Raw genomic sequence first — 26,150 nt, 5'->3', positions numbered from 1 at the left:
ACATTCATCCAGAAATCAAACAAACCGCATGGGGGTTAGGGTGATGCGTGAAGCCTAAATTCCCCATGCTGGCTGGGGAATTCTGGAAGTTGAAGTCCACACATCTTAAAGTTGTCAAGGTTGAGAAACAGTGGCCTAGGGCTTCCAGATCTAGGTTGCAAAAAGTCCAAGGACCACTAGAGGGTAGCAAAAGGGGTTTTCTGTATCTCTTTACTGCCATCTCATGGTCCTTGCAATTTTTGCAACCTAGATCTGATAACCCTATGGGAGACATGGGAAGGATTCTTTCAGAGCCTGTGCATCTCCTGAACTGTAATGGTATGTGGAAATGACCTTGAGAGACCAGGGGAAGAATTGCTGCCAAGGAACGATCAGATAAAAGGGGGAAGAGCCCGCAGCTGCATAACAGGCACAGAAAGAAACTTAGAAAGGATCAGCCCTAACTTATTAGGCTGTAAAAAGAGATGGCGAGATATTTGTACTTTCAGACTTGCAAGATTCTGTTAATGTAGCCTTACAATAAAGTAGAATTAGCTCATCTGGTTGTGTTTCCTGTCTGGTTTACCTGGGAGGCTGACATGAATTCACCCTACGACTGTCGGTGAACAGACTCTCTCCCCACCCGGGAAGACTCAAACCTTTTCCTCAAGGGTGCTGCTTATAAGTGCCCAACCTGGAAGTGATGTGCGCGCTGCTCCATGTGCTACCTTTTCTTCCCATTGTGTGATGTGCTCCAAAATGATGCATAATGCTTTTCACATGGCACTAAATTACAATCTTATTTGTTTGGTTTGGGCTTAGTGTGTGTTTTTTTTATAGTTTATATATTTGTAACATTTATTTCCAACCTTTTCTTCAGGACTTAAGTGGGGCTGAGAGAGAAAACGGAGTCAAAGTCAACCATCACTGAGCTATGATGGAGTGTAAGCCTAGTCCTGGGAGTGGGGCAAGGATGAAGGAACCATTAAGGGAGGAAGAGGAGGTTCATAAAATATAACTCAGGTCTGGGAGAGAAGAAAGCAGGATAAAGAAACTCAAAATAGCAACACTCTGATTTATGTTCCAGTCCAAGATGTGGAGAGAAACTGCAACAGGCATTCAAGATTCTGTTATTATACCCTACAATAATCAAAGGTATTTCTTCTTGCTGAGTTGGTGTCTGGAAAGCTCTTACTGACTTTTTGGGTAAAAATGAAAAGAATGAACGGGTGATTTATGGCTTTGATAATGAGACAGGGTAGTTTAAAGAAAGAAGAGAGTCACGATGTAACTTTAGAGAGAGAGGCTAAAATATAATTGTACTTATAACTGCTGTGAAGAATATTGGAAGCCACTGCTTTGTATCTTTTTCCTTTCTTTTCTATTTTTCTTCAACTTTTCTCCTTTTCTTGCACTGTTTGCTTTCTCTTTGCTTTCTTTTTCTTTTTTCTTCCTTAGTTTATGTCAGTTTGTATTATCTATCTCTTGGGCTGAGTGGGAGGGACTGGCCTAAAGTTCTCCAGGGCGCTTCTCTGACTGAGGGGGGATTGGAAGCCAGGTTTCCCTCCTCCCAGTCCAGTACTTGCACCACTATCCACCCTGGCTCATGGACTGAGAAAGGAGGACTGGCCCAACATTCATCCTCCTCCAAGGCCAGCATCGTCTTCACCACACCACACTCACTCTTGCACTGAGAGGGAGGGACTGGCCCAAAATCATGCACACATAAGCATCATCCCAGTCTACATCCACATGATATCACAGTGCATGTACAAAAAAGAGGTAGAGCTTGTGTCTCAACATGCGTTTTACCGGGATGTGAAGACTGTTTTGTCACTTGCCCCCTTGTCCATACTTCACAGACCCCAATGTTGTGGAACTAACTTAGCATTTTGGATGGCCCCAGCTCGGACCCTGTGGGTTATTCAACCAATGGTGGTTAAGGGAAAGTGGGACTTAAGGCAATGTGTGAACTAACGACAAGTTCATTGGTCCTTTCCATGTGCGGGCTATCATTTGCACAGTCTGTGACTGGCAAGATCTAAAAGGGTCTCCAAGGATGCTGAGACGTGTTTATTTTTCATTTTTCATTTGGATTTTCCGGGATGAATGTTTTTAACAGTCCTCTCAGGCTGACAAATGTAGGATCTGCTGGTCTAGCTAAGATGACTCTCTCCCCACTTACGGCAACTTAATTAGGGTGTTGGATTGTTCTGTAAACCGATGAAAAATAAATGTTTCTCAAGAAGTAGGCTGGAAATGTTACAGTTCCAACACTTTAGAAGGGAGCTAGGTTGTCACTGTGTATTTGCACTAACACAGAAATAGAAGATCTGGATTTAGGGGCGCAGGAGCTGAAGTTATGGAAGAGTTCTGCCTAAAAATCCAGTTTAGTTTCCTCCATGCTGCGGACACTAAATATCCCCCATAAATTCCCCTCCACCATTCCCTGCAACCTTCTGATTCATTGCTAGTCTCCTATTGATCCCTACAGCAATTAACCTCTGGGTCACATTACTGTAAGGGACTGACTCGGGCATGATCAATAGCTGCTTAATGTCCATCTCCCCCAGATCTCTGCCACTGTCTGCTGCGTGAAACAATACTTTGAGGTCCTTATTGGCAATCTCCTTCCCCACACCCCAGGAGAGATCCTCCTCCCTCACCCCGGCCTCACTTTTAAGAAGTTAAATCAGGCCATTTCAGTGAAATGCAGTAGGAAAACAGGAGCAACCATCACCCTGCTAATTCCTGAAAACTCCTTTCTTGGTCAAAAAGATACTGAAGGTGGACTGGATAGCCCTCAGCCAGTATCAGAAGGAGGAAGGCAGAAGATGAACAGCAAAACTGTAGTTGGATTGCACAGTCATCGACACCATCTTAACTTTTTGGAGACACACACCTGTCGATCCCCTGAATTTAAATTGATTGATTGATTGATTGACTGATTATGTGCCATCAAGTCGGTGTTGACTCTTAGCAACCATGTAGATAGACTTTCTCCATGATGATCCAGATAAAAATACTGAAGTTCATTCACACACACACTTCCAAAGACACTCAAGAATCTACAGCAGTGTTTCTCAACCTTGGCAACTTGAAGATGTGTGGACTTCAGCTCCCAGAATTCCCCCAGCCAACTCGGGGACTTGAAGTCCACACATCCTCAGATTGCTGAGGTTGAGAAACACTGGTCTGCAGGATAATATTACTTGGAGCGGGAGGGGGAGGGAACAGAAGGAGGAGGAGGAGAAGAGGAAGGGGAAGGGAGGAAAGGAAGGGTGAAGAGGAGGAGGAGAAGGGGAAGGGAAAGGGGAATATGTGCAAATATCAGTGAAAATGTAGTGAGTGGTAAGTGGTGTGCTCTGAAGGACAGAATGTATGCCAAAAGAAGCAGAAATGGTTGGATAGAAGAGCATGTTTCGGACCTTTTTGTTCCATGGAAGAGAGAGCTGGGCCTGTTAGGAGAAACATGAAAGCAGGCTAAATGCAGTCGTGGTTTCATCATGCAGAAAGAACGAATGGGAACTGAATCACAGAGCAAATATTTGAGAGAAGAGTGAATGTGCAAAGAGGAAAGGGAAAACTGAGTAAGTGTGGTTGGATGGTGCTGATTAGACTCCTCCAAAGGGAGAGGTCAGAAGTTCAAAAAGCAAAAGGAAGTGGTTGATGGATGTGAGAGAGGCCAGGATGACTTCCAAAGATAGAAAAGGATGGGGAAGTATAATGAATGGGGTTAGTGTAAGGTAGATCTAGTTAGACTTCCCCTTCTTTTATCTCCTGCCTTTAATTTCATTTGCTTATTACTTCTTACTCTTGTTCAGCACTTCGCTTATCGTTGCCCAACCTGAAAAAGAACAGCATGACCAAGACTGTAATGGTCACTCTCCCCACTCTGGTGATGCAACAGTTACTACTTTCAATTGGTGGTTCCTGTTACCACTTTCTTTTCTTCTCCTCAAGCAGGGTTATAGGAGCATGGCTAAAAGAAGAAAAATGTCTGTCTCTTTCTGCTACCTAGGAAACAAAAGGATGTCATGTCACGATAGACAATCTGGAGAGGCCTAGGCCTTTTGCAGCATGCCGGTAGACTACAATCCCCCCAGACACAAATTGGCACCAAAATAGATGTTTGAAATAGTACAGAGAGTTTATTTAGATACACAACCACAAACAGTATGGGCAGTGGGATTAAAGAATGATTTTTTCTGATTACAGGTAATCTTCGACTTACAACTGCAATGGGGACTGGAACTTTTGTCACTAAGTGAGGTGGTCATTAAGTGAGCCACGCTCAATTTTACGACTTTTTTTGCCATGGCGGTTAAGCGAATTACCATAGCCGTTAAGTGAATCATGTGGTCATTAAGCGAATCCAGCTTCCCCCAAGAACTTCACTTGTCAGAAGCCAGCTGGGAAGGTTGCAGATGGTGATCATTTGACCCTGGGATGCTGCAACCGTCGTAAATACATGCTGGTTGCCAAGAATTTTGATCATGTGACTACAGGGATGCTGCCGTCATAACTTCAAATGGTCGCTAAATGAATGGTCGTAAATCGAGGCCTACCTGTGTTCACTGCAACTATAAGGTTAGGTTATAAATCCTTCCTTGGTCCTAGGTTTTACTCCACAACTTATGGTGGTCTTAATATCCATCCCTTCTCTACCAGCTGCTCTTCTGGGGAGATTCAAAGAACAAAAGCTTCTAGCAAACTCCTCCCACATTATTTAAACTCAAAGGGAGGTTGGTTATATTTGCTCAAAAATTTAGGTGCCTGCTCTCCTGGGCTTCCTTACTCAAGGCAGAAATGAATTAATTTAGCAGTAAATAATGTAATCTGCAGTGGGGGATCCCTGAAAGCTTATACATTGCAAAGGGCCCTTTATAGATATGTTAGGATCAGACCACATCCTACATAGGTCCTACATGGTATGTAGTGTAGAAACAAGTGGAACATTGATAAAGTCCAGGGCAGGACAGATTTTTTTAAATCCCTACTGGAAGGAAGATACGAAAGGGAGAAAGAAGTGGCAGTGATGGCCGAGGGCAAAAAAACAACTGAGAAAAAAAAATACATTGGCATAGGATGTAGTGAAAAGACATTGGGAAGGTGGATCACATAACATTCTGCCCTGTGGCATCTCAGCCTTTATTATGCCTTAATCATCTGTGGCTTTCCAGACAAGTGAAAGTGAAGGAATGAAAGAGACCCAGTATCGCACAGAGCAGTGTTTCTCAACCTCAGTAACTTTAAGATGTGTGGACTTCAGTTCCCAGAATTCTCCAGCCAGCATGTTGAAGTCCACACATCTTAAAGTTGCTAAGGTTGAGAAACACTGGCACAGAAGTTTAAGGTGCTGGACTAGGAATAGGGAGACCCACATTTTAGTCCAACCTCAGCTATGGAAAGTCCCTGGGTGACTTTGTGGTTGTGTGGAAAAGAAACATATGGACACTATACAACAGGAAAAGTGCCAGCCTGGTCCATTTTGCATAACCACACTGCTGATATATGCTCTAGGGTTTAAGAAACAACAACCCAAACAGTCCATTTGTAGACTGAACATGCAAAACCTCAAAACTGTGAAGAGATGATGCATCTGATTAATAAATTTTATTATTTTCTGCCTAACACGTACACAATGAGTGCATATCAGGCAAGGCATCTCCTTTGGAAAACTGCAATGGAAATATTTCTCCCTTGGCAGGGACGAACTGCAGAGCACCTGAGGCAGATGGGCTTCCACACTCACTAGCACCCCCTTCCATTCATTATCAAAGAAAGGCATGGTAATGCTCCTTCAGATGAGTTCAGTCCAGGGAGATTAGATCCCAGCAGAGCATGATGGTTGAATAATTTTGCATGTTTAAGCGGAGAAAATGTATTATCAACCAGGAGGAAGAGGGAGTCTTTATATTTCTAAATCTTTGGGTAGCATGTTCTGAGCAGGCATCTCTCACTGGGCTACCAAGGGACTTGCATTTATTGTTCAAAATTCTTAGGGCAGCATGCAGAGGATGCTGCTGCCAATACTCCAAGGGGCTTTCCTGAGTTTTTGGTTGCCACCAGATTTTAGCAGATCAAGAATAGGTTGTAGCATGTTGCTACAGATAAGGAAAGGGACGGTGGTTCAAGAGTGTTAAGAGTGTCCTGGCCAGAAGAACCCAGGGGCTGAGCAGCAGACCTCTAGCTTCTGGATCAGGAATACTCCATGTAAACCAGCAGCGAAAAAGGCCTTACCGTAAGCCTGAACTGCTGTGCAAAATCTGCTTCTGTTAAAGAGAATCTGACCCAATCATGGTAAAGAGGGGAGAAGGAATAAATTATATCCCCATAGGGATCCACAGGCAGAGCTCTGATCCGCATCTGCTGCTTCTCACCCGTAGTCCCGACTCCTGGTTGCTTTTCAGTTTGGTACTGGCACCCAGATGGGTCAAGGAAGCAATTTGGAACTAGTAGTAGTAGTAGAAGCAGCATCAGCAGTAGTAATTATCATCCTCAAGGGAAAACTGTGTTGCATTGCATAATTCCCATTCTAACATTCAGTATGGAGGAAAATGAAGAGAAGGGAAAGAGAAATAGAAGTTGGGGCAAACAAGAAACCCATATAGGGATTAAAACACCAGTGAGAGATTTTAAGGCAGGATACAATCCTAAAACCAGTAAATGGACTACTGAAATGTGCTCTGCATGGACCTGCTTCTGGAGACTACCCAGAACCTACACAGATTGCAGCTAGACATATGGGTTATACTGGGGTTCCAGGTCCCTGTCAGCTTCTGCGTACAGTTCCAAGGGCTGATCTTAACCTAGAATGCTGGATATGGCTTGGTAGAAAGATACATCCAGCAGCATCTTCTCCAACTGGATTTGATCAGCCAATTTGGACATCCCAGAAGAAGCTGCCATTGCTTCTACCTTTCTTCAGGGAAGGGAGGGCTGAGGTTCTCAGGAGGTGTGCCTGCATGATTGAATAGCCTCCCCCTGGACATTTTACTGGTCCCTACACATTTGGCTTTGAAAATAGAATTATTTTGGAGATGTTGAACGGGGTAGAAGATCTAGCACTCCCTGACCTTGTTTCTTTGGAGGCTTTAAACTGCACCCATCCACACTTTGAACATCACTGGGGACCCATGCAGAGATTGAAAGACTAATTACGTGCAAGCGGAGATTTTGGGAGGCTGGTTTAGGCACTGATGCTTGATTCTGGCCCATGAGGGCAAAAACAATCACAACCGAGCCAATTCAGCAGAATGAAAAATCGGGCACTGCTCTTCCAATAATGCAGTTATGGAGTTCCCCTCCACATCCTGAGCCAGTTAGAGGAGAATTTAATTCCACTCCCACCTGCTCCCCCTTCCTTCCCACCTGAATCATCACCTGTCTGAGCTGAAAAGGACACCCATTCCCATCAGCTGCCAAATCAACTCACTCCATTCTTTCTACCTCACTGCACTTCCTTGCATTTTGTCACTATAAATTAACCTTCAGCTGACAAAGACAGATCAGCCAAGCTACTTTGCAATGAATGAATGAACGAATGAATGAATGAATGAATGAATGAATAAATAAATAAATAAATAAATAAATAAATAAATGCGGAGCTTAGGAGCAGGTTGTTGTTGTTGTTTATTCATTTAGTCGCTTCCGGCTCTTCGTGACTTTATGCACCAGCCCACGCCAGAGCTTCCTGTCGGTCGTCAACACCCCCAGCTCCCCCAGGGATGAGTTTAGGGCCCAGGCTACATTTTCCCTCTGGCATTGGCACAGATTATGCAACAGCTGCCTGATTCAGAACAAGATCTGGCAAAGGAGAAGACTTCAGATCCTCCTTCTGGACTCAAGGTGTTTTTTATCAGGATCCTGGCTCTAATTCCCTGGATAAAATCTGCTTATTTTGGCAGGCTCACATTTGAAAAGAAAGTCTTGCAGAAATTATGATTCTCTACCCTCTCCAACTGCAGTAAGCATGAAGGACAGTGTGAATTCAGTAGGTCCAGACATATGTATCTCTTGGGTATCAGCTGGAAGTCTGAAATGAATGCCAAAATATTTGACATTCCTTCCAACTTCCCACCCAAATCTTAGATCATCTCATTCTGGTACTATTTTGATAAACTGCAGAGCACTCCACAGTTCTAAGGTCCATCTAATAGAATGAAACCCCATCAAAACTTGTCAACCCCATAGATTCATTCTTATTTTATCAAACATTCCCACTGCCTCTGGAAATCCTGAATCCTGGGATCCCAAGGGGCCAGAGAGGAAGAGTAGCAATTTTTTTCCTGGAGGAATCCAAAACTGTCAATAAACTGTGGTTCGCAGGATCCTTTGGGAGAAGCCAACTACAACAAGGACATCAATATTAAAAAGGTCTGTTTTCGGTGTAGATCAACTCACAGCATGTAAGGCTAATATTGCGGAAATTGATTTGCAACTGTCACTGAACTCAACTCTATATAAAGATCTGTAACTGAATATTTACTTTGGTCTTCCAAGATGATTACTTGGTCTCCAAAACAGTTCTTACATCCTTTACTTAAATGTAACCTTCAAAAAGCTTAAATGCGTCCGGTTGTGTATTCTGAAAATTCATACCACTTTTAGGTCAGACAGATATATTTAGGCACTGGGGAGAAAATTTCCTTCTAAGTATTCACATCTGACCCACATCTAGCCACCCTGTGGAAGGACTGGAATTACAGACAAGAACTTGCATGCAGGAAGAACTGCTGGGCAAAAGTACCTTCAAGGAACACTACTGTGCATGGGAGGTTGTGCGATAGTACATGTGGGCACATAAGAACTTTGAAATCTTAAGCTTAAAAAACATGCCACAGGAGTGACAGTGTCCAAAGGAGAAACAGGAATCCATACAACCACATGGAGCAACAGTAGAAGGGCTTCAGGAAATTAATTCTCTCCAAATCATGCGAAGAGCTTGAAGTGACTGATAGCCTCTTCTTTTGAGAGGCATGAAAGCACTAAATTGGATTCAGTTTATGGAAGAATAATTTAATCCCCTATTTCCCCTCCCTGCTTCTCTTTCCAGCCTGAATATTAAAGTGTGATAACTAGCAGACTTTCCACTCACAGGACCTCTTGACCCACACTTGGATGTCTGTTAGCAGACTCTCTCCTCCAGCAGACTTGATGCTCCCTCACCCCACAGCCCTCTCCTGCCAGACCCCTTTACCCTCTTTTCACTATTCCTGGATGCTCAGATATGAACTTCACTCACCTTCGAGAGACCGCCGACTTCCAAATAAAAGCAGATGATGAAAATGTTCCAGGTGACCCAAATGGCTGTCCAGATGGCGTACTGGGTGGATGGGTGGGAGGTGCAAAAGAGGGGAAAGGGGGAAAAAAAAGATCTTATTGCTTATTGAAAATGATTTTTATCACCTTTCCCAAACCATCTAAGCAGCGGGCAATGATAGAAGAGCACAATAAACGGGAAATAGTTGCTCCTTTATATCTCTGCCTTCAAGTTCACGGGGGCAGAAAAGGTCCAGGGGAGAGTTTGCCATTCCTCATGACTCCAACATTGGCCAAGCTCAAGGAGGTCATTTATCTGGGGTTAATTGCAGCCCCTGAGCAATCTACGAACTTAGGAGCCTCTCTTCTGTAGCTTATCGTGTGAAGCACCCTCCTGACTTAAATTCAGTTCTAAAGCCTTATCCCATTTTAAACTAAGGGGTTTAAACTTGAGGAAGCCTGCTGTCCTCCTTATCTGGAATAGGGGTGTCTGCAGGCACTAGTACAGAGAAGGCACAATTCCGGGGTCCCGATAGATGATGATGTTGAATCGAAGGAACCTGGAACGCGCCAACCCTGCAGGATCAAATCGGCCAAGCAAATGTTATGGGAGACAGGCAGTCCCTCAAGTAACCAGGCCCCATGCCATGTAGGGCTTTACAGGTAACAACCAGCCTCCTGAATAGTACCTGGAAGCAAAGAGACAACCAGTGCAGCTAGAAAGCAGAGGTGTTACCTGGGCATACCAAGGCATGTCCATCACCACCACATTCTGGACCAGTTGAAGCTTCCAGGTGGTCTTCCCAGGCAGCCCCATGTAGAGTAGTTTGCAGTAGTCAAGCCATGAGATAACTAGGGCATGAGTGACTGTCTAAAGGGCCCCCCAATCTAAGACTTGATCGCACATAATCAATCAATCAATACCAGTTATACAAATGGGGTGAGTTACTTCTGACAGTAATGAGGAGCTCAGCAACCATCTTCAGGTCTCAATGCCATAAGCAAGAGCCATAAGTAAAAATGCAATTTCTAACTGTCGAGCCCCACATAGCTAGGTAGTCAAGGAAGCAAGAACTACATAGACTTCAGTACATTGTAGCAGGAGAGCTGTGTTCGTCTATGGGGGGCAAAAAATCAGGACTCTGGTAGCATCTTTTCTGACTAACCCATTTTATAAAGAGGCATACACTTTGGTGAACCAATCCATGCATCTGATGAAGTGAGGTACAGCTCACCAAAGCGTATGCCTTTTAATAAAATGCATTTACAGGTAGTCCTCGACTTACGACCACAATTGGGACCAGAATTTCCATTGTAAGTTGTTGTAGTCATAAGTCGAGTCACCATGTGACCAGACCCCATTTTATGACCATTTTTATGGCACTCATTAAACAAATCACCATGATCATTAAGCAAATCCAGCTTCCCCAGTGGGTGTTTTTGCCAAAAAATGGCAAAAAAGACACAAAACAGGATCACGCGACCGCAGGATGCTGCAATCAGTCGTAAATGTGAGCCAGCTGCCAAGTGCCCAAAATGCAATGTGACCATGGTGTGTGTGTGTGACCACGTGGGGGTTGCAACATTTTGCAATGCTCAGAAGTGCTTTACAGGCCATAAAGCACCCATTTACAGGCCGTAAAGCACTGTCATAACTTCGGACCATCGTTAAACAAACGGTTATAAGTAGAGGACTAACTGCGGTTGGAAAAGATGCTACAGTACACCATCTTAAATACTACTATTAGAAGTAAATAGAGAAATTTGGAAACAGCAGGAAGAATGAGCCATGTCCCACCCTTATTTATTAGCGAGTTCATTGAGGCAGGACCCCTCAGAAGATTTTGAGTAGTTTTTTCCCAAATATTTGGGCAATTTGGGGGAGGCTGGAAAAGGAAAGGAAGAGTGAGCTGACATAACCAATCAAGGGATCGAAGATGAGTCTGTTGGTAGCTTATCTCAGAAATGGCAACATAGCCCAGGTGGGGAGAAATCTGGGAAGAAACATTTCAAATTATTCCAGGAGTTAGTGAACTCTATTCACTAAATAAGGGTGGGCAATTCCTCTTACAGTTTCCAAGATTCTGCATTCACCCCAGACTGGCATTAAAGATGCTTTATGAAATTCGTGTAGCTCTTGGGACCTTGAACTGCCACCTGGACCTACTTGCTGTTTATGAAAAGCTACCAGTGGACTTTCCTCCTATCTCTTGGGGGTTGACGTCTAACCTTCCTTCCATTAGTCTAACCCTTTGCACAGTCTAATGTGGCCACCTGCCTCTCCTTACTGGGTGGGGCCACCTCAGATGAAGTCATTAGGGTCAGGTAGTCAAATATGGCAGGGGACACCCCTTCAGGTAGCCTGTTTCCAAACCGTTGGGGTTTCCCCATCCTTTATACTTCCAGAACACACTGACATGGGGAGGGGGTGGGGTGAAAATTTGCAAAATGGCAGGCATGGATGGGATCAGGGTCAAAGCCATGAGGCAAGCACAGAGACAAGTGGTTGGGTTTTAACTGTGATGCTGTGCCCACCGTCTTGCAGATTTTGACACCCGCACAACCAGAAATACCCCTGCATAGTGAATTCCCTTATTTCCGTATCTCACATGTCCAATTTGCTTGGGGAAACTCCTCCTTGCAAAGGGTGATTTTTTACTGTGAGCAGATTATGTGGATCCACTGGAGGAATCCAAAGAGGCTTTCTGCAATCAACTGCCAGCTGTCCTAGTTAGACTTTTGCCCTACTCAGGCAGAACCTATAGTTAGCCAATCAATACTTCTCCTGTCCCTGTCCCTGATGATGTAAGCAAAGGAACAACTGTCATGCTTACAGCACAACTGTTTGCAAAGGGGAACTACAGGTAGACCTCTCTTAGCGACTGCCTCATTTAGCAACCATTCGCAGTAATGACGGTGATGAAAAAGTAACTTTACAGCCAATCCTCACACTGATCACCTTCACAGGTCTGTAAAGCAAAGCTGAAGGAAGACCATAAGCATAGTTGTGGTTTCACTTAGTGGCTGCTTTGCTTAATGACTGAGTTGCTGGTTCCAATTGTGGTCGCTAAGTGAGGACTACCTGTATTGCATGCCATTAGACAAACTCTGCATCATGAGCTGGAACCTTCACTGTTGTGCTTCTAGCTCACAAGAAATGTAAAAAACTAGGCACTCACACTATAAGCACAGTGACTGCCTTTTACTTACATCATCTGTGCAACCAGGCTGGGCTGAATGCACAAAAGAAACAGCTCAATGGGATTTTTAAAACCAACCCAAATCCCCCTGATGTTTTCTAATGAATGCCTGGAGAGCATCACTGTCCCCCTTTTTCTCTCTGTCCAAGACTGACGGCCCCTTCATCCCAGGGCTAGTGCACGATGTGATCAATTATCCTGCTGGTCCAAAAGCTCTGCTTGTTCACATCATCCTGGGGTGGGGTGGGGATAAAAAAAAAACACACAGAACCTAATTTTGCAGTTTCTCTCCTGTCAAGAGACTTGGCTAGAGTTTATTGTATTTAAGCAACAGAATCTACTGGGAAAGGTGGGGTCTCCCTCTTCAGAAAATAAAACCAGGCCTTGAGAGAGGATGTGGAGGACAAAAGGAATATTTATTTGTTTGTTTGTTTGTCTGTACATCAAGAAGCCATCAGCTCAAGAAGCCTTCCCTGTATGCTCCAAATTTAACAGCATCTATGCTTCAAACCCAACATGCACAATCTGAAGCCCTGAGTTCAACTCCCACAGGACAGAAAGAAAAAATATATATAGAGATACTGGGAACAATAATATGAGCCCTGTTTAACTGCATTTTAATTACATTTGCATTTAAATTAAATTAAATCCCATTTTCACCTGGTACCACCTGTTTCTTTGTTTTCAGCTGGGTTACAGACCACAAGTCAAAGCTGTAAATATTGTTGGAATAATATAGCAAAAAAAAAAAAAAGACACACAAACACACACACACACCCCCGATAGCAGCATACCAATGAATGAAAGGATGGCACAGGGCAGAAGGGGCTGGATTTATTCTCCATCGCATCCAAAGATAGAGCAGGAACCCGTGGGTGGAAGCTTTATAGAGGGAGCCCTAATTTGAAATAAAGGAGAATTTCCTAACTGTGAGAACTGTGATGCAGTAGAAAAGCCCATCTCCTGGAGCCATGGGAGTTCCATCACCGGAGGTTTTCAGACGAAGATCGGATTGCCATTTACAGGTAGTCCTCACTTACCAACAGTAATTGGGACCAGCAACTTTGTTGCTAAGCAACATGGTCATAAAGCACGACATCATGTGACCGTGCTGACTTATGACAGCAGTTCCAGCAGTACCAGTTGCCATCCTTAGGCAAACCCCGCATGGTTGCAGCGTCTCATGGTCACATGATCACCATTTGCAACCTCCTGCCAGCTTCCCCATTGACTTTGCTTGTTGGAAGCCAGCAGTGAAGACTGCAAATGGTGATCACATGACTGTGGGATGCTGCGATGTCATTGTGAGCTGGTTGCTGACCGCCCAAATTGCAATCGTGTGACTGCGGGGACACTGCAATGGCCACAACTATGAGGACCATTTGTAAGTACCCCTTGTTCAGTGCTATTGTAACTCAAATGGTCACTGCATGAGTGGTCATTTAACAAGGACTGTATCTGGGATAGTCTGAGGATTCCTGCCCTGGGTGTAATGGTATGTGGGAAAGACCTTGGGAGACAGGACGAAGAGATGCTGCCTAGGGAATGGTCAGATAAGAGAGGGCAGAGCCCACAGCTGCATAATGAGAGGGGCAAGAGGCTCAGAAGGGACCCTTCCTTGTTTCTTGGGCTGTAAAGGAGACGGTGGGAGATTTGTACTTTCAGACTTGCAAGACTGATATCAGCCTTGCCAGATAGACCAGACAGGAAACACAACCAGATGAGCTAAATCTACTTTATAGTAAGGCTGCATTTACAGAATCTTGCAAGTCTGAAAATACACATCTCCCACCGTCTCCTTTACAGCCCAAGAAACCAGGGAGGGTCCCTTCTGAGCCTCTTGCTCTCTCCACTATCCAGCTGTGGGCTCTGCCCTCTCTTTTCTGTTTCCTAGGCAGCATCTCTTCGCCCCGTCTCCCAGGGTCTTTCCCACATACCATTACACTGGGTAGGGAATGGGACTAGAAGAGCACATGGTCCCTTCCAGCCCCCGTCTTCTATAATTCCCGGGCCACAAGGCAGACTGAGAGAAACACCCAGTCTTTGGAGGACTTCCTGGTAGCAGAGGCATCCAGTACAAACTGCAATTGTGTCATGATGTATGTGCTGTCACACACACACCCGGCCTCTGCAGGTACCCAGGCCTGGCGGGCAGTAATCTGATTAATTGAGTTGGGAAGATTTAGCTTCGCAGCTGCTTGGAATATAAAGACCCCAAGGTTGTGTTATGAATGCAAAGGCTAACGATGATCACCCATGGGTGATCAGCTTCATATAAGAACAATTCCACAGGCTGCGGCTCTTTAGGCTGGCAATTAAAACCCGCAGCCACTTGTATTATGAACTACCGGATTATTTCTTTTTTTTCCCCCCCGAAAGGCTGCATAACAAAGTGAAAAGATCTGATTGAAGTGAATTAAGTGTCCTCTGCTGGAAGGGGTAGATCAAAAGCAATTATCTGTTTGTAATCTGGGTTGCCCTGGTCTCAGTCAAATGGGAAATACACAAGCTGAAAACTTGCTTGCCTCTTTGAAACTGTATAAACAGCGACAGGCCAGATTTTAAAGAACCTTGTGTTACCATGGAGAAAGGTTCCCGACATTCCCTTTTTTGCAGACCGTGACAATAATATTGTTTTACAGGTAGTCCTTGCTTAATAACCACTATTGAGACCGGAATTTAGGTTGCTAAGCGAAGCAATCATTAAGCAAATCTGACCTGATTTTACGACCTTTTTTGTGGCAGTCGTTAAGCAAATCACTGCAGGTGTTCCACATGGTCATTAAGCGAAACATGCAGTTCTCCATCGATTTTGCTTGCCAGAAGCTGGCTGGGAAGGTTGAAAATGGTGATCACGTGACCACAGGACACTGAGATGGTCATAAATGCAAACCAGTTGCGAAGTGCCCAAATTGTGATCATGTGACCATGGGTACACTGTGGTGGTCGTAAGTGTGAGGACCAGTCGTAAGTCAGTTTTCCCAGCACATTTGTAAGTCTGAACCATCACTAAACAAATGGTTGTTAAGTGAGGACTACCTGTACTGTTTTATTGTATTTTAATTAATGTTTTATCCCTATTTTATGCAAACTGCCCAGAGTAGCTCTCTGAGTGAGGTGGGTGGGGAATAAACTGGATATATAAACAAACAAACAAACAGGATTGGAAGCTTTTCTGGATACTAAAATTGGCACTGCAGCTTCCCCAGCCACCAGAGCATTAATATTTGCATTAGTGGTAGACAAATATATATAATTAATGTTTTCAATGCCTGGTTGAAATCCCAGAAGGATGTCATGTTCACTGATTCAATGTAGTTTATACATCGTAACATTTCACATGCCATGGCGCTGACACGCGTTTCTGTTTGGGAGGGAGCTGCTGTGAGACCTTGTACCAAGCTCTGTATGTGAAATCAGTACAACGGAATGTGTTTGAGTTATGTTCTCTGTTCAAGGACTTTTCCCACAGACCATCAGAAGCCGTTAGGAGCACCTGGGATTGTGGACTTGATAAGATTCTACAGGGGGAGGGATCTCATTTGCACCAAGGGTTTTTAGTTTGTATTTGGCGCGCTTTCATCATTCTCAGCTTTCTCTGTGATCCTGCATACTATTCTTTAATAAATCAGATATCTTTGAATTCACACTCATGAGTCTGATGGTGTTTTAGAATAGGCAACCATTACAGGTCTCCTCGCTTCCTTTCCAGACCACTAAGAGCCCAGAGGCATCTGCAAGGGGGTTGTCAAAAAGTCAAGACGGTGGCTGCAACCATGTGATCAATGGTCTGCCTCTTTTATGGGCCTTGCTTTGATCATGTACTTGCTGTTACCATCTTGGCTCCCCCCACCCCAAACAGATGCCCCTGACTAAGGCACAATGTGGCTACAGGTGGCTGTCCAAGCCACATTCCCCTAAACCGCAGGACCTCTCCAAGTCTGGCTGTTGAAAATCAAATGGCCAAAACCATCCAGAGGTCTTGTTTCTCCAGCCCAATCCAGCCATCTCGGGCCATTGACTTCCTCTTATACTTTAGAGCCCGTCATCTCAAACGTATCAGTTAGTCAACCCCCACGAAGTTGTGGATGCACAGCAAAGGATGTCGGGATCCTGCCTCTATCTTCTCCGCTTTCCACTCTTTGAATTATTTCTGGAGTGGGGTGGCACCTCTACAGATAAGTTCAGGGGGTTGCACTCATCCCTAAACAGTTTCTGCCTGTATTCTCTGTGCCGGGAGAAGATCTGGTTTTGTGGGGCCTCTCTGGAATGTTGGATCCAGACTATCCATAGGGGGCAATGAACTCTGAGATTTAGGGGTTTGCATGACATGGAACAAGAAAGGGGAGAAGAATTAGTTGCCTGGGTCAATTTAACTCCAAACAAGACAAGTCTGTTTGGGGCTAAACAGCCCCCCTTGAGGTTAGTTGACTGGTGTAATGGTGTGTGGAAGTGACCTTGGGAGACAGGAGGGAGAGCCGCAGACGGGACAAGCATCACGTAAAAGATATCTCAGCTCACAGAAGAGGGGAGGGTGTGGGAAACATCTCAGAAGGGATCCTCTCTAGTTTTCCAGAGAGCAAAAGAAAAGGAGGGGGGAAATACTTCAGTCTTGCCAGATTCTGCTAAAGTAACCCAGTGTTTCTCAACCTTGGCAACTTTAAGAGGCGTGGACTTCAACTCCCAGAATTCCCCAGCCAGCCAGAGTGAAGTCCACACCTCTTAAAGTTGCCAAGGTTGAGAAAAACTGAGTAACCTAACAATAAAGATAGAGCTAGTCCTCCTGGTTGTGCTTCTTGTCTGGACTACCTCGCAGGGCTAACAACTGGGTCTGTTAAGCCGGCTTTGCTGTTACACAGTACCTCCCCACCAACCTTCCAGGTATATAAGTAGAGGGAACAGTACAACAGGTTTGTTACAGCTCACAAAACAAAGACACACACCCCCCCGACTCTATTGACAAAACCAGGAAAAAAAGGCAAAACTCCAGGCCCGTCTCCCCTTCTCTCATTAACCTGCCTGCTGCACCTCACTGGTGTTCCCAGGACCAAACATTTGCCCAGCTCTTACAAAAAGGCATCACTTAATATCCTCTCCCACTTGCCAAAGGAAAAGGGGGGTGTGTGTGACAAGACACAAGGCTTTCTGGCTGGAAAATTACTATGGGTAATTTCCAGCTTAGTTTATACCCAGCATGTTCCCAATCAATTCCTCTATCCAGATCAGAGCAAAAATATAGCTTGAGGTCTATTTATTAGACACCAGCAAAGATCAAAAACAGCTAACTGCAAAAAGAGGATAAAAGGCATGCAAGAACAGGGAGAGAGGGAGTCATAAGCAACAGGCAAGAATTTGCATAATTAATTATTAATAATAGTGTATTACATTTATATGCCACCCGACTCCCAGCGACTCTGGGTGGTTATGCCCATTAGCATGGACAATCGCAATGGAGCCACATTTGGTTATTCAAGTCCTAATTCTCCAGAATAGAGATGGAAAGTAGGACAGCAGGTGATCTTTTCTTTATTCTGCACTGTGAAGAAATAATTTTGGTGGATGGGGATGATGTATCTAACCCTGCTCATTTGTGGCACCTTAACTGTGCCCTGCCATCCCTAAACTGACTCACTTGGCACCAGTATGAATTACAGCATCTTTGGTGCCAGATAAAATTTTCTTTTTATATTAATGAAGATACGTTCAGCTTTTAAATCCTCACACCGTTTTATTCTGCAGCTGTTTTCACACACTGCCTTGTTTTGAGTCTTGCGGTCAGTTTTATTACCTACTACTTTTAATCCCTGGCTTATTGTTTTTCATTTCATGATTTGACTCCATCTGCACATTGTCCAGGAATACCTGTTTTTTTCGAGGGGCCAAAAACATCAGTAAATCAAGAAATGGCCACAGGGAATGTCACTGAGAAAAATCACAGAGGTGAAATTTAAATGCATTCATTAAAGCTGGTCTACCATTATGCATCAGTTGATATAGTCACCGGTTCTGATGGCCCTTTCTGCAGTTCAGTCCTATACTTCTTCCGAAAACATTCCCACCAAAATCCCCATTTGGCCATCAGATGCCAGCCTTAGAATCATTAGCAAACTCACCACCACAATGTAGCGTGGTCTGTACTGGATTGTCCCGAAGAGGCCCAGGATAACCAAGATGATGTGGAGGAAATTGGCAAGAATTGGAGCCCACTGGTACCCCAGAAAATCAAACACTTGTCTCTCTAAAGCAACAAGCTGGAAAAGAAAAAGGAGAAGATAAGTAGCACATCCATATCAGGCCCTGCTCACAGTCACCCATGCCCTGGTCACCTCCCGTCTAGACTACTATAATATGCTGTACATGGGGCTGCCCTTGAAGAGTATCCAGAAGCTCCAGTTGGTTCAAAATGTGGCGGCCTGCATGGTTTTGTGCAAGTCCAGATTTGCACACGTGTCATCTCTCCTGCGGGAGCTGCATTGGTTGCCAATTTGCTTCCAGGTCCAATTCAAGGTGCTGGTTATCATCTTTAAAGCTCTACATGGCTTGGGTCTAGGTTATCTGAAGGACTGCCTTTTCCCAGTCACATCTACCTGACCCACCAGCTCGGGGAGGCGAGGTATGTTACGGGTGCCCCCCATTAAGGAGGTCTATCTAGTGGGACTGAGAAGAGGGGCCTTCTCCATGGTGGCTCCCTCCCTGTGGAACATCATCCCTGCAGAGATAAGATTGGCCCCCACCTTAACACTCTTCCAAAAGGCCCTGAAGACGTGGTTTCGCCAGCGGGCCTGGGGACCCCACATTGATGCGGAGCCCATCAAGTGGTTCGTTTGAATGTATTGTTGCTGCCAGGGGTGTGGGGGTATGGTGGGTTTTGTATTGGGGGTTTTATTCTTGTAATCTTGTGAGACACGAGTCACCCTGAGTGGGGCAGTCCTATAAATCTCTTAATAAACAAACAAACAAACAAACAAATAAATAAATATCTTGTGAAAAGTTAAACTGGAAGGGCCTTTAGCTTATTGGCAATCCTTGATCCTCTTTCCCCACAGTTCAAATGTCTTCTCTGTCCCCAAATCCCATGTTTCAATCAATCAATCAATCGACATTTATGGACAGCCCAAGACCAAACACAATAAAAAAAAAACAGCAATAGTATACAATAACGGTGAAAAAGGAATTTTTAAAAATTGCAAGAAAGTCCTAAAGCATTTAGCAGCTAACAGTTAATAGCATGCGGGAAGAACCGGATGGCTTCTAACAGCTATGGGTATTGCTAAGAAGTTTACAAGCTTCTTAGAGGGTTGGGGGGCAATGTTCTTACTCCCTAAAATATAATTCCATGTTTATGTTTTGGTGAGTGAGACAGAACACTGTCCCCCGAAGTTGCTATGTGCAGAGCTGATGTACATTCCTATTCACACATTCATTCTGCATCGTAAGTTTTGTAAGCAGTGGTTTTGATTTATTTATCGAATTTTATCACCGCCCATCTCCCCCCACCCAAAAGGAGGGACTCTGGGTGGTTTACAACAAAAACAAAATTTAAAATTCAATATCATTATAAATACAATAAATATAAATAGACAATAAAAAATATAAAATGTAATAAAATCCAGATGGCTAAAGATTGTATCTCAGTCTGTGAGAATAAGGGCCCTTCTAGGGTGCTAGCCATCCCCACAAATAACTGTTCCCCTTCCTGCTCCAGGCATGGTGACAGAACCAGGTTTAGTTTTTTACGGAAGTCCAGGAGCAAGGGGGCCTGCCTCACCTCTGGGGGAAGAATGTTCCAGAGGGCGGGCGCTACTGCAGCGAAGGCCCGCTTCCTGGACCCTGCTAGATGAAATTATTTTATAGATGGGGTCCATAGCATGCCCTCTCTGCATGATTGGGTAGGACAGGTCGATGAAATGGGCATGAGACGGTCCCTCTTTATGGAATCTGGATTAATTCTCCCCCAAGCCAATTAAGAAATTCAAATAAGTGCAATCAAATGAGGAACCGCAGCAGCATTCAGGGGTGACTGCAACCTGCAGGGCTTGCATAGTGAGGTCACTGCACATGCTCAGAGGCCAGAAAAGCACATTTCGTTCCTTGCTTGCCAGCAAAAAACAGGCCAGCCAGGGCTGGCTTACATTCTGCCAGTAATTGTGAACTATGGCTGTGAAGCAGATTGCTTGCAGTCTGCTCCTACTACCGCTGGCCTGTTTCTGCCAGCAAGGAATAATTAAAGCATTGATTTGATTTTATCTGCTTGGACTTTTTTAATTGTTGGGAATCACGTTATCTATCTATTGACTATAGTGCAGAATCCTATGGAACATTTGGGGGAAAGAGACCAACGCTTATGTGATGTATATTTTAATGGTAATTTTTACGTGGTTATGTTTTTAGTGCTATTTTATTGTAAACCACCCAGAGTCCCCCATTGGGGGAGATGGGCGGTGATATAAATTTAATAAATAAATAAATACCATAGCTAGGTGAATCTGTCCTGTTGTAAGCACTGGCACATTCAAGCATTCACACAATAACAGTCAAGAGACCAAGCTCCTTTTACTGTTTTAACGAAGCAAAATGACCAGCACAAGGGTAAAGCTGCAAATGGAGAATTCCCGCTCAAACCTACATTTAAAACTACATTCACTTAATTACGTTTTTCCCCTCTTCCCACTAAAGTATGTCACCCCCCTTCCCAATCCAGGTGGCGTCTCTGGTGTATCTCCGCTCTCTGGCCTTGATGTGTGAACACCATAAATCCCTAGCCATAACAATGCAGTTCACGCTCCATCTCAGCACCCCCTCCCATCTGGCTACACGGAGTCTGTGACCAGTGATAAGAAAGTAGTGGAAGATGCTCTGATAAGAGGTTCTGTGAACCTTTTGATCAGAGGGATCTGACACCTGTAGTGGATCCTACAATTTTATGAACCCTCCAGGGAGTCCATACAGCAAATTAAAGTTCAGGACTGCTTGAACCTAGAAAGTCCTCTTCTCACCACCACACATCAGGGCCTTCTAGCTGTGCTTTCTGAACCTGAACGCATCTTTGGTTCAATGGAGGGTAAGAAGATCTTGTAAGTTCTGCCAACTGCAGACAGCCTGGAAGAACTTCAGGATTCAACTCCTCAAGGCTGACCCTTGAAGCAATAAATTCTTAAATATGTAGTTCTGCATCTCTGAACCTGCTCCATCTGCCATTTTGAAGGTTTTCTGCTGGACAGATTTCCAGCATAACAACCCATTGCTTCTTCTCTAGCCTTCATCAGAGATGACCCAGTGGTTATTTTTCCAACTTTTCCCAAATATTTGAAAGTGACATTCTCTGAGTCCAGGGGAGCCCATTAATGAACAAGGAGGCAGGTACCACCAGCGATCTTGCATGAAGCATCTGGGAAAGTGGAAAAGGAAGGCTATTATTCATTTCAAAATCAATTTTCTCAGCATCATCAGTGCCAGTGGGAAGGGGTTAAGCGCTTAATCTTCCATTAGGAAGATCAAAAGACATACAGTGGTGACATTTAGAAATCTTGGATTCAGACTGGGTAGCTAGAGACCACAGGATTGCAATCAGTTTACTCAATTGGGCATTTAATTAGCTTGGTTTGCTGCTTTAAGCCAAGAAATACAGATAAAGAACCAGCATCTACATATTAGCTTACCCATCAAGCAAAGGATGGGTAAGCTAATATATTAGCACAGAATATGCTTGAAAGAGATAACCCCATGCCTTCCAGATATTATAGGGAAGAATTCAACTTTCCTTCCTGATTGCAATCATTGGAAAAATAAAAACTCACACAAATACACCATGCTGGACAGAGCACTGGAGGCAAACCAATAGCATCAGAAACTAGAAGGGGTCTTAAAGATCATCTAGTCAACCCTGCCAAAAGAGATGTGCCAGCTCCAAAGCCAACATTGTCTCATCTCACAAAAGCTGTTTTTCAGTTTGTGAAGGGCTTGAATGGGAGACCACCAGGAAATCCAGGTGTAGCTTGATTGGAAGGTAAAGTATCATACCAAAAGACCACCACAATGCTTTCCATACTGTTGTTAAGACAACAGCATGGATTGTCCTCCCTTAACTCAAGGGAGACTTAAATTTTAGTCATGTAATTTCATAGATGCCTAACATAATAGGCCAGAAACACCCTTTGAATTTCTCTCATCCCGACTTTTTTGCCCCCTCCGTCTCCTACTGGAAATACATTAAACTACACGTAAAGATGAAGACGGCCTGCATTCAGTGAACAATATTTTGAGATCTTTAATTCTTTGCTACTACTGTATAAGTATCCAGTGTTGAGTATAAGGGGAGGCTTGTATTTTTGTCATATTTTTAATTGTTTTTTCCCAGCTTTTTGGGTTATTTTGTCTGACTAACATTTGATTATTTGTTCTAGGACAAAGGATCAGAACATTTGCAAAGCCTGCCCCTGAGGATAAATGGATGCTAGACTAAAAATGTAGAAGTTATGCTTTTTGTGTTCTTTCTTTGCTTGTTTGTTTAACATTTTATCCCCACTAGGGATAGACAACATGATGCCCTTGAGAACTAATTTCCTCCTGGGCAATTTTTTAATTATAAAAAAACTAAACAAAAGCTGAAATGCTGGAAAGCAAATCAACAGTCTGTAACGTTGCATTTATTTGCTGAAATGGTTTGGAGTCACACAGAAGTCCCCCTAAGGTGGTTGAAAGTATCCTTTGGGACTACAGGTAGTCCTCCTTTAGTAACTGCCTCAGACAGTGACTGTTCGCAGTCACGTAGTGATGAAAAAGTAACTTTGCAACCAATGTCTGCATTTACAACCTTCACAGCATCTCTCTCTCTCTCAGTCAGGTGTTCACCATTACAGTCAGTCAGTACAAATTGTCCTGTGGCTGAGCTGTTTTTCCCCCCCTCCCCTGGCAGAGTGGAGCAATTGACTAAACAAGCAATCTCTTCCTGAGCCCAGCAGTTTTCAAAAGGTGCTAACAACAAGTTAATAAACTCAGGTCTGTGACCTTAATTGGTTGATTAGAACCAGCCGCTGCCTGAAACTGACCAGACCTTAATCAGTTTCACACTGAAAGCTTGTGTTTGCCTCCTAGCCAGAGCTCTAGGCAAACAGCTGGTGCCAGCGCATTCCTTTTGCTGTGTGCTTCCCATTGTGTGCCTGCTTACTCTCTTGCAATCCTTTCTTCTCCAATGAATGTAAGTATAAACATCAATTCTCTTCTTGCTAATTATCCCAGCACTGGGGTGAGCATTCCAAAGGATGGAGGGTAGGGAAAAAGGGCTACAAGATTTGCCCTTTTACCCAGCTTCCTTGTGAGTCGAGTTCTGGAAACCTTCCCCACCGTTTGGGCTCTCCCAGCTGTCTGGGGTCGTATCCTTCTGATGCTGTAAAGCAAAGGAAATCTGAAGTAAAATCGTAAGTGCAGGCGCGGCCAGGTGATTTTTCACTTAGTGACCACTTTGCTTAATGACCAAGTTGCCAGTCCCAACTGTGGTCACCAAACAAAGACTCTCCAAGTTGCAAATGTGTCAGTCTGAAAAGTTGGGCTACGCCTAATGTATACATTTTTCATACAGGTAGTCCTTGACTTAAAAAGGGACGCGGTAGTGCTGCGGGTTAAACCGCTGAGCTGCGGAGCTTGCCGATTGGAAGGTCAGCAGTTCGAATCCATGTGACGGGGTGAGCTCCCGTTGCTAGTCCCAGCTCCTGCCAACCTAGCAGTTCGAAAACATGCAAATGTAAGTAGATTAATAGGTACCGCTTTGGCGGGCAGGTAACAGTGTTCCGTGTAGTCATGCTGGCCACATGACCACGGAACTGTCTATGGACAAACACCGGCTCTTCAGCTTTGAAACAGAGATGAGCACCGCCCCCTAGAGTCGGACACGACTGGACTTAATGTCAGTTTACCTTTACCTTTACCTAGTCCTTGACTTACAACCACAACTGGGACCAGAAAACTCATCATTAAGCAGTACAGTCACTAAATGAGGCATCACATGACTACACCTGATTTTATTACCTTTTTTGCCATGGTCGTTAAGCGAATCCGGCTTCCCCATTGAATTTGCGTGTTGCAAATGGTGATCACATGACCCCGGGATGCTGCATCCATTGTAAATACATGCCAGTAGCCAAGCTCCCGAATTTTGATCATGTGACTGCGGGGACGCTGTGACAGTCATAAGTGCTAGGACAGGTCGTAAGTCACTTTTTTTGGCAACGTCATAACTTTGAACAGTTACTAAATGAATGGTCGTAAGTCAAGGACTACCTGTACTTTTCTTTGCAATTTTGTTTCTGTTTAACCTGCTTCTACTGTAACCACCGTTGATACAGGCTCACAATGATCAGCCAAGCAAATTCTTTAGCAAAACTCTCCCAAACTAATTGGATTTCCAAGAAACAAGAAAGTAAGCACTAATCAATGTCCTTCTTGAATAATTAGGTGGATTATTACTCCTTGATGTTCACTGACTGGGAAGATGAAGGATGCACATTCTTTACAAAGGAAGAGAGACTTCGTAATTCAGGTGTTTCATTAAATCTAGCCATGCCTTTGTTCCGCAAGTTATGCAAAGCTCAGAACTGGGGGCTTTGTTCACATCATATGATTGCTCATGGTTAAGTGACCCTTGGTTTACCTAGCCTATTTCCTTTGATTTGTACAATACTCTGAGTCGTAAACACAGGCTGGGTTTACCCAACATGCTTAGCTCAAATGTGATTAACTAGATTACAGCTGTGTCCTGTTTGTCATAAATAGCTTAACTGGGAAAGCAGATAGAAAGGATTCTGCATAGGGGATCCCCCTTTTTTTTTTTGCAAAATTAAAACTTAATGGACTGTCTTTGATCTCCAGACTTCAGCATTCTTCCCAGCCTGACCAAGGCAAAGAATTTGTGGGTGGGGAAGGAGGCAAGTGTGCATCTTTAAAGACATCTGGAAGATTTCTGCAGTAATAATTTTGCACTAAAATTTCTGATTCCTACAGTACGATTTGGCACAGAATCCCAAATTGTCTGCCAGATTCCATATTTATACAACAGAGTCATAGATGCATGGAGTACAACCCAGGCTGATAATATTTTCCAGTGATCCTGGAGGCCTACAGATAGCAGAGGAAAAAAAAACTCTCAAGTTTTTAAACTCTGAATGTTAAAAGTTATAGTAGTTGAGCAACAATTGGAAGAGTTAGATAAAAGGGAAGAGAAACCCTCAGGTTAAAAAGTTTTATTTGTAAGATCCAGGTGATAAGCAGCAGAGACTATCAGCTGAAGGAGCTTGACAGTTGCTGTGTTACAGCTCCATGGAATGATAGAAAAATGGTGGATATTCCAAGAACCCACAAAAATCAACCAAACTTTCTTTTACAAACCGTCTGAAATTTTCCAAGAGACAGAAAAGAATAAATAAATCTGTTTCCTTCCTGAATTATCTGGTTGTTTTACTCCTTCATGTTCAATACTGGGACGATGAAGGACACGCATTCCTTGTGAAAGAATTAGGGACTAGTGTTGAGGTCCAAGATCGAGACTAAAGGATTTGCAGACTAGGCTCACTAACCAGCTAAGCTAATCACCCACAGAACTACAATCAAGATGCAATGCCTGAATGATTTCTGCAAGTAAAATAGTTTCAAACATGGCGGCTGCTACAAAGGATGGCCAGAATGATAGTGTGTGGACTAAGGTAATTGAACAAG

General features: G+C 43.9%; 1 protein-coding gene across 5 annotated transcripts in view; it reads right to left on the bottom strand.

Annotated features, from left to right (window-relative positions):
• Positions 1 to 26,150, bottom strand: part of NKAIN4 (sodium/potassium transporting ATPase interacting 4) — a 105,016-nt gene that overhangs the window by 43,619 nt on the left and 35,247 nt on the right. For 4 of the 5 annotated variants that reach the window (XM_063296942.1, XM_063296938.1, XM_063296940.1 and 1 more), the window contains exons 2-3: positions 18,557 to 18,694; positions 9,227 to 9,307 (exon numbers count right to left, since the gene is read on the bottom strand). In XM_063296942.1, the coding sequence (XP_063153012.1) occupies positions 9,227 to 9,307; positions 18,557 to 18,694 (219 nt within the window). The remainder of the gene's footprint in view (positions 1 to 9,226; positions 9,308 to 18,556; positions 18,695 to 26,150) is intronic. The other variant, XM_063296941.1, reaches the window with a different exon arrangement.

This window comes from Candoia aspera, chromosome 3 (genome assembly GCF_035149785.1).
Source record: "Candoia aspera isolate rCanAsp1 chromosome 3, rCanAsp1.hap2, whole genome shotgun sequence".
NCBI classification, from domain to species: Eukaryota; Metazoa; Chordata; class Lepidosauria; order Squamata; family Boidae; genus Candoia; species Candoia aspera.
This window is presented reverse-complemented; position numbering and strand designations above follow the sequence as displayed.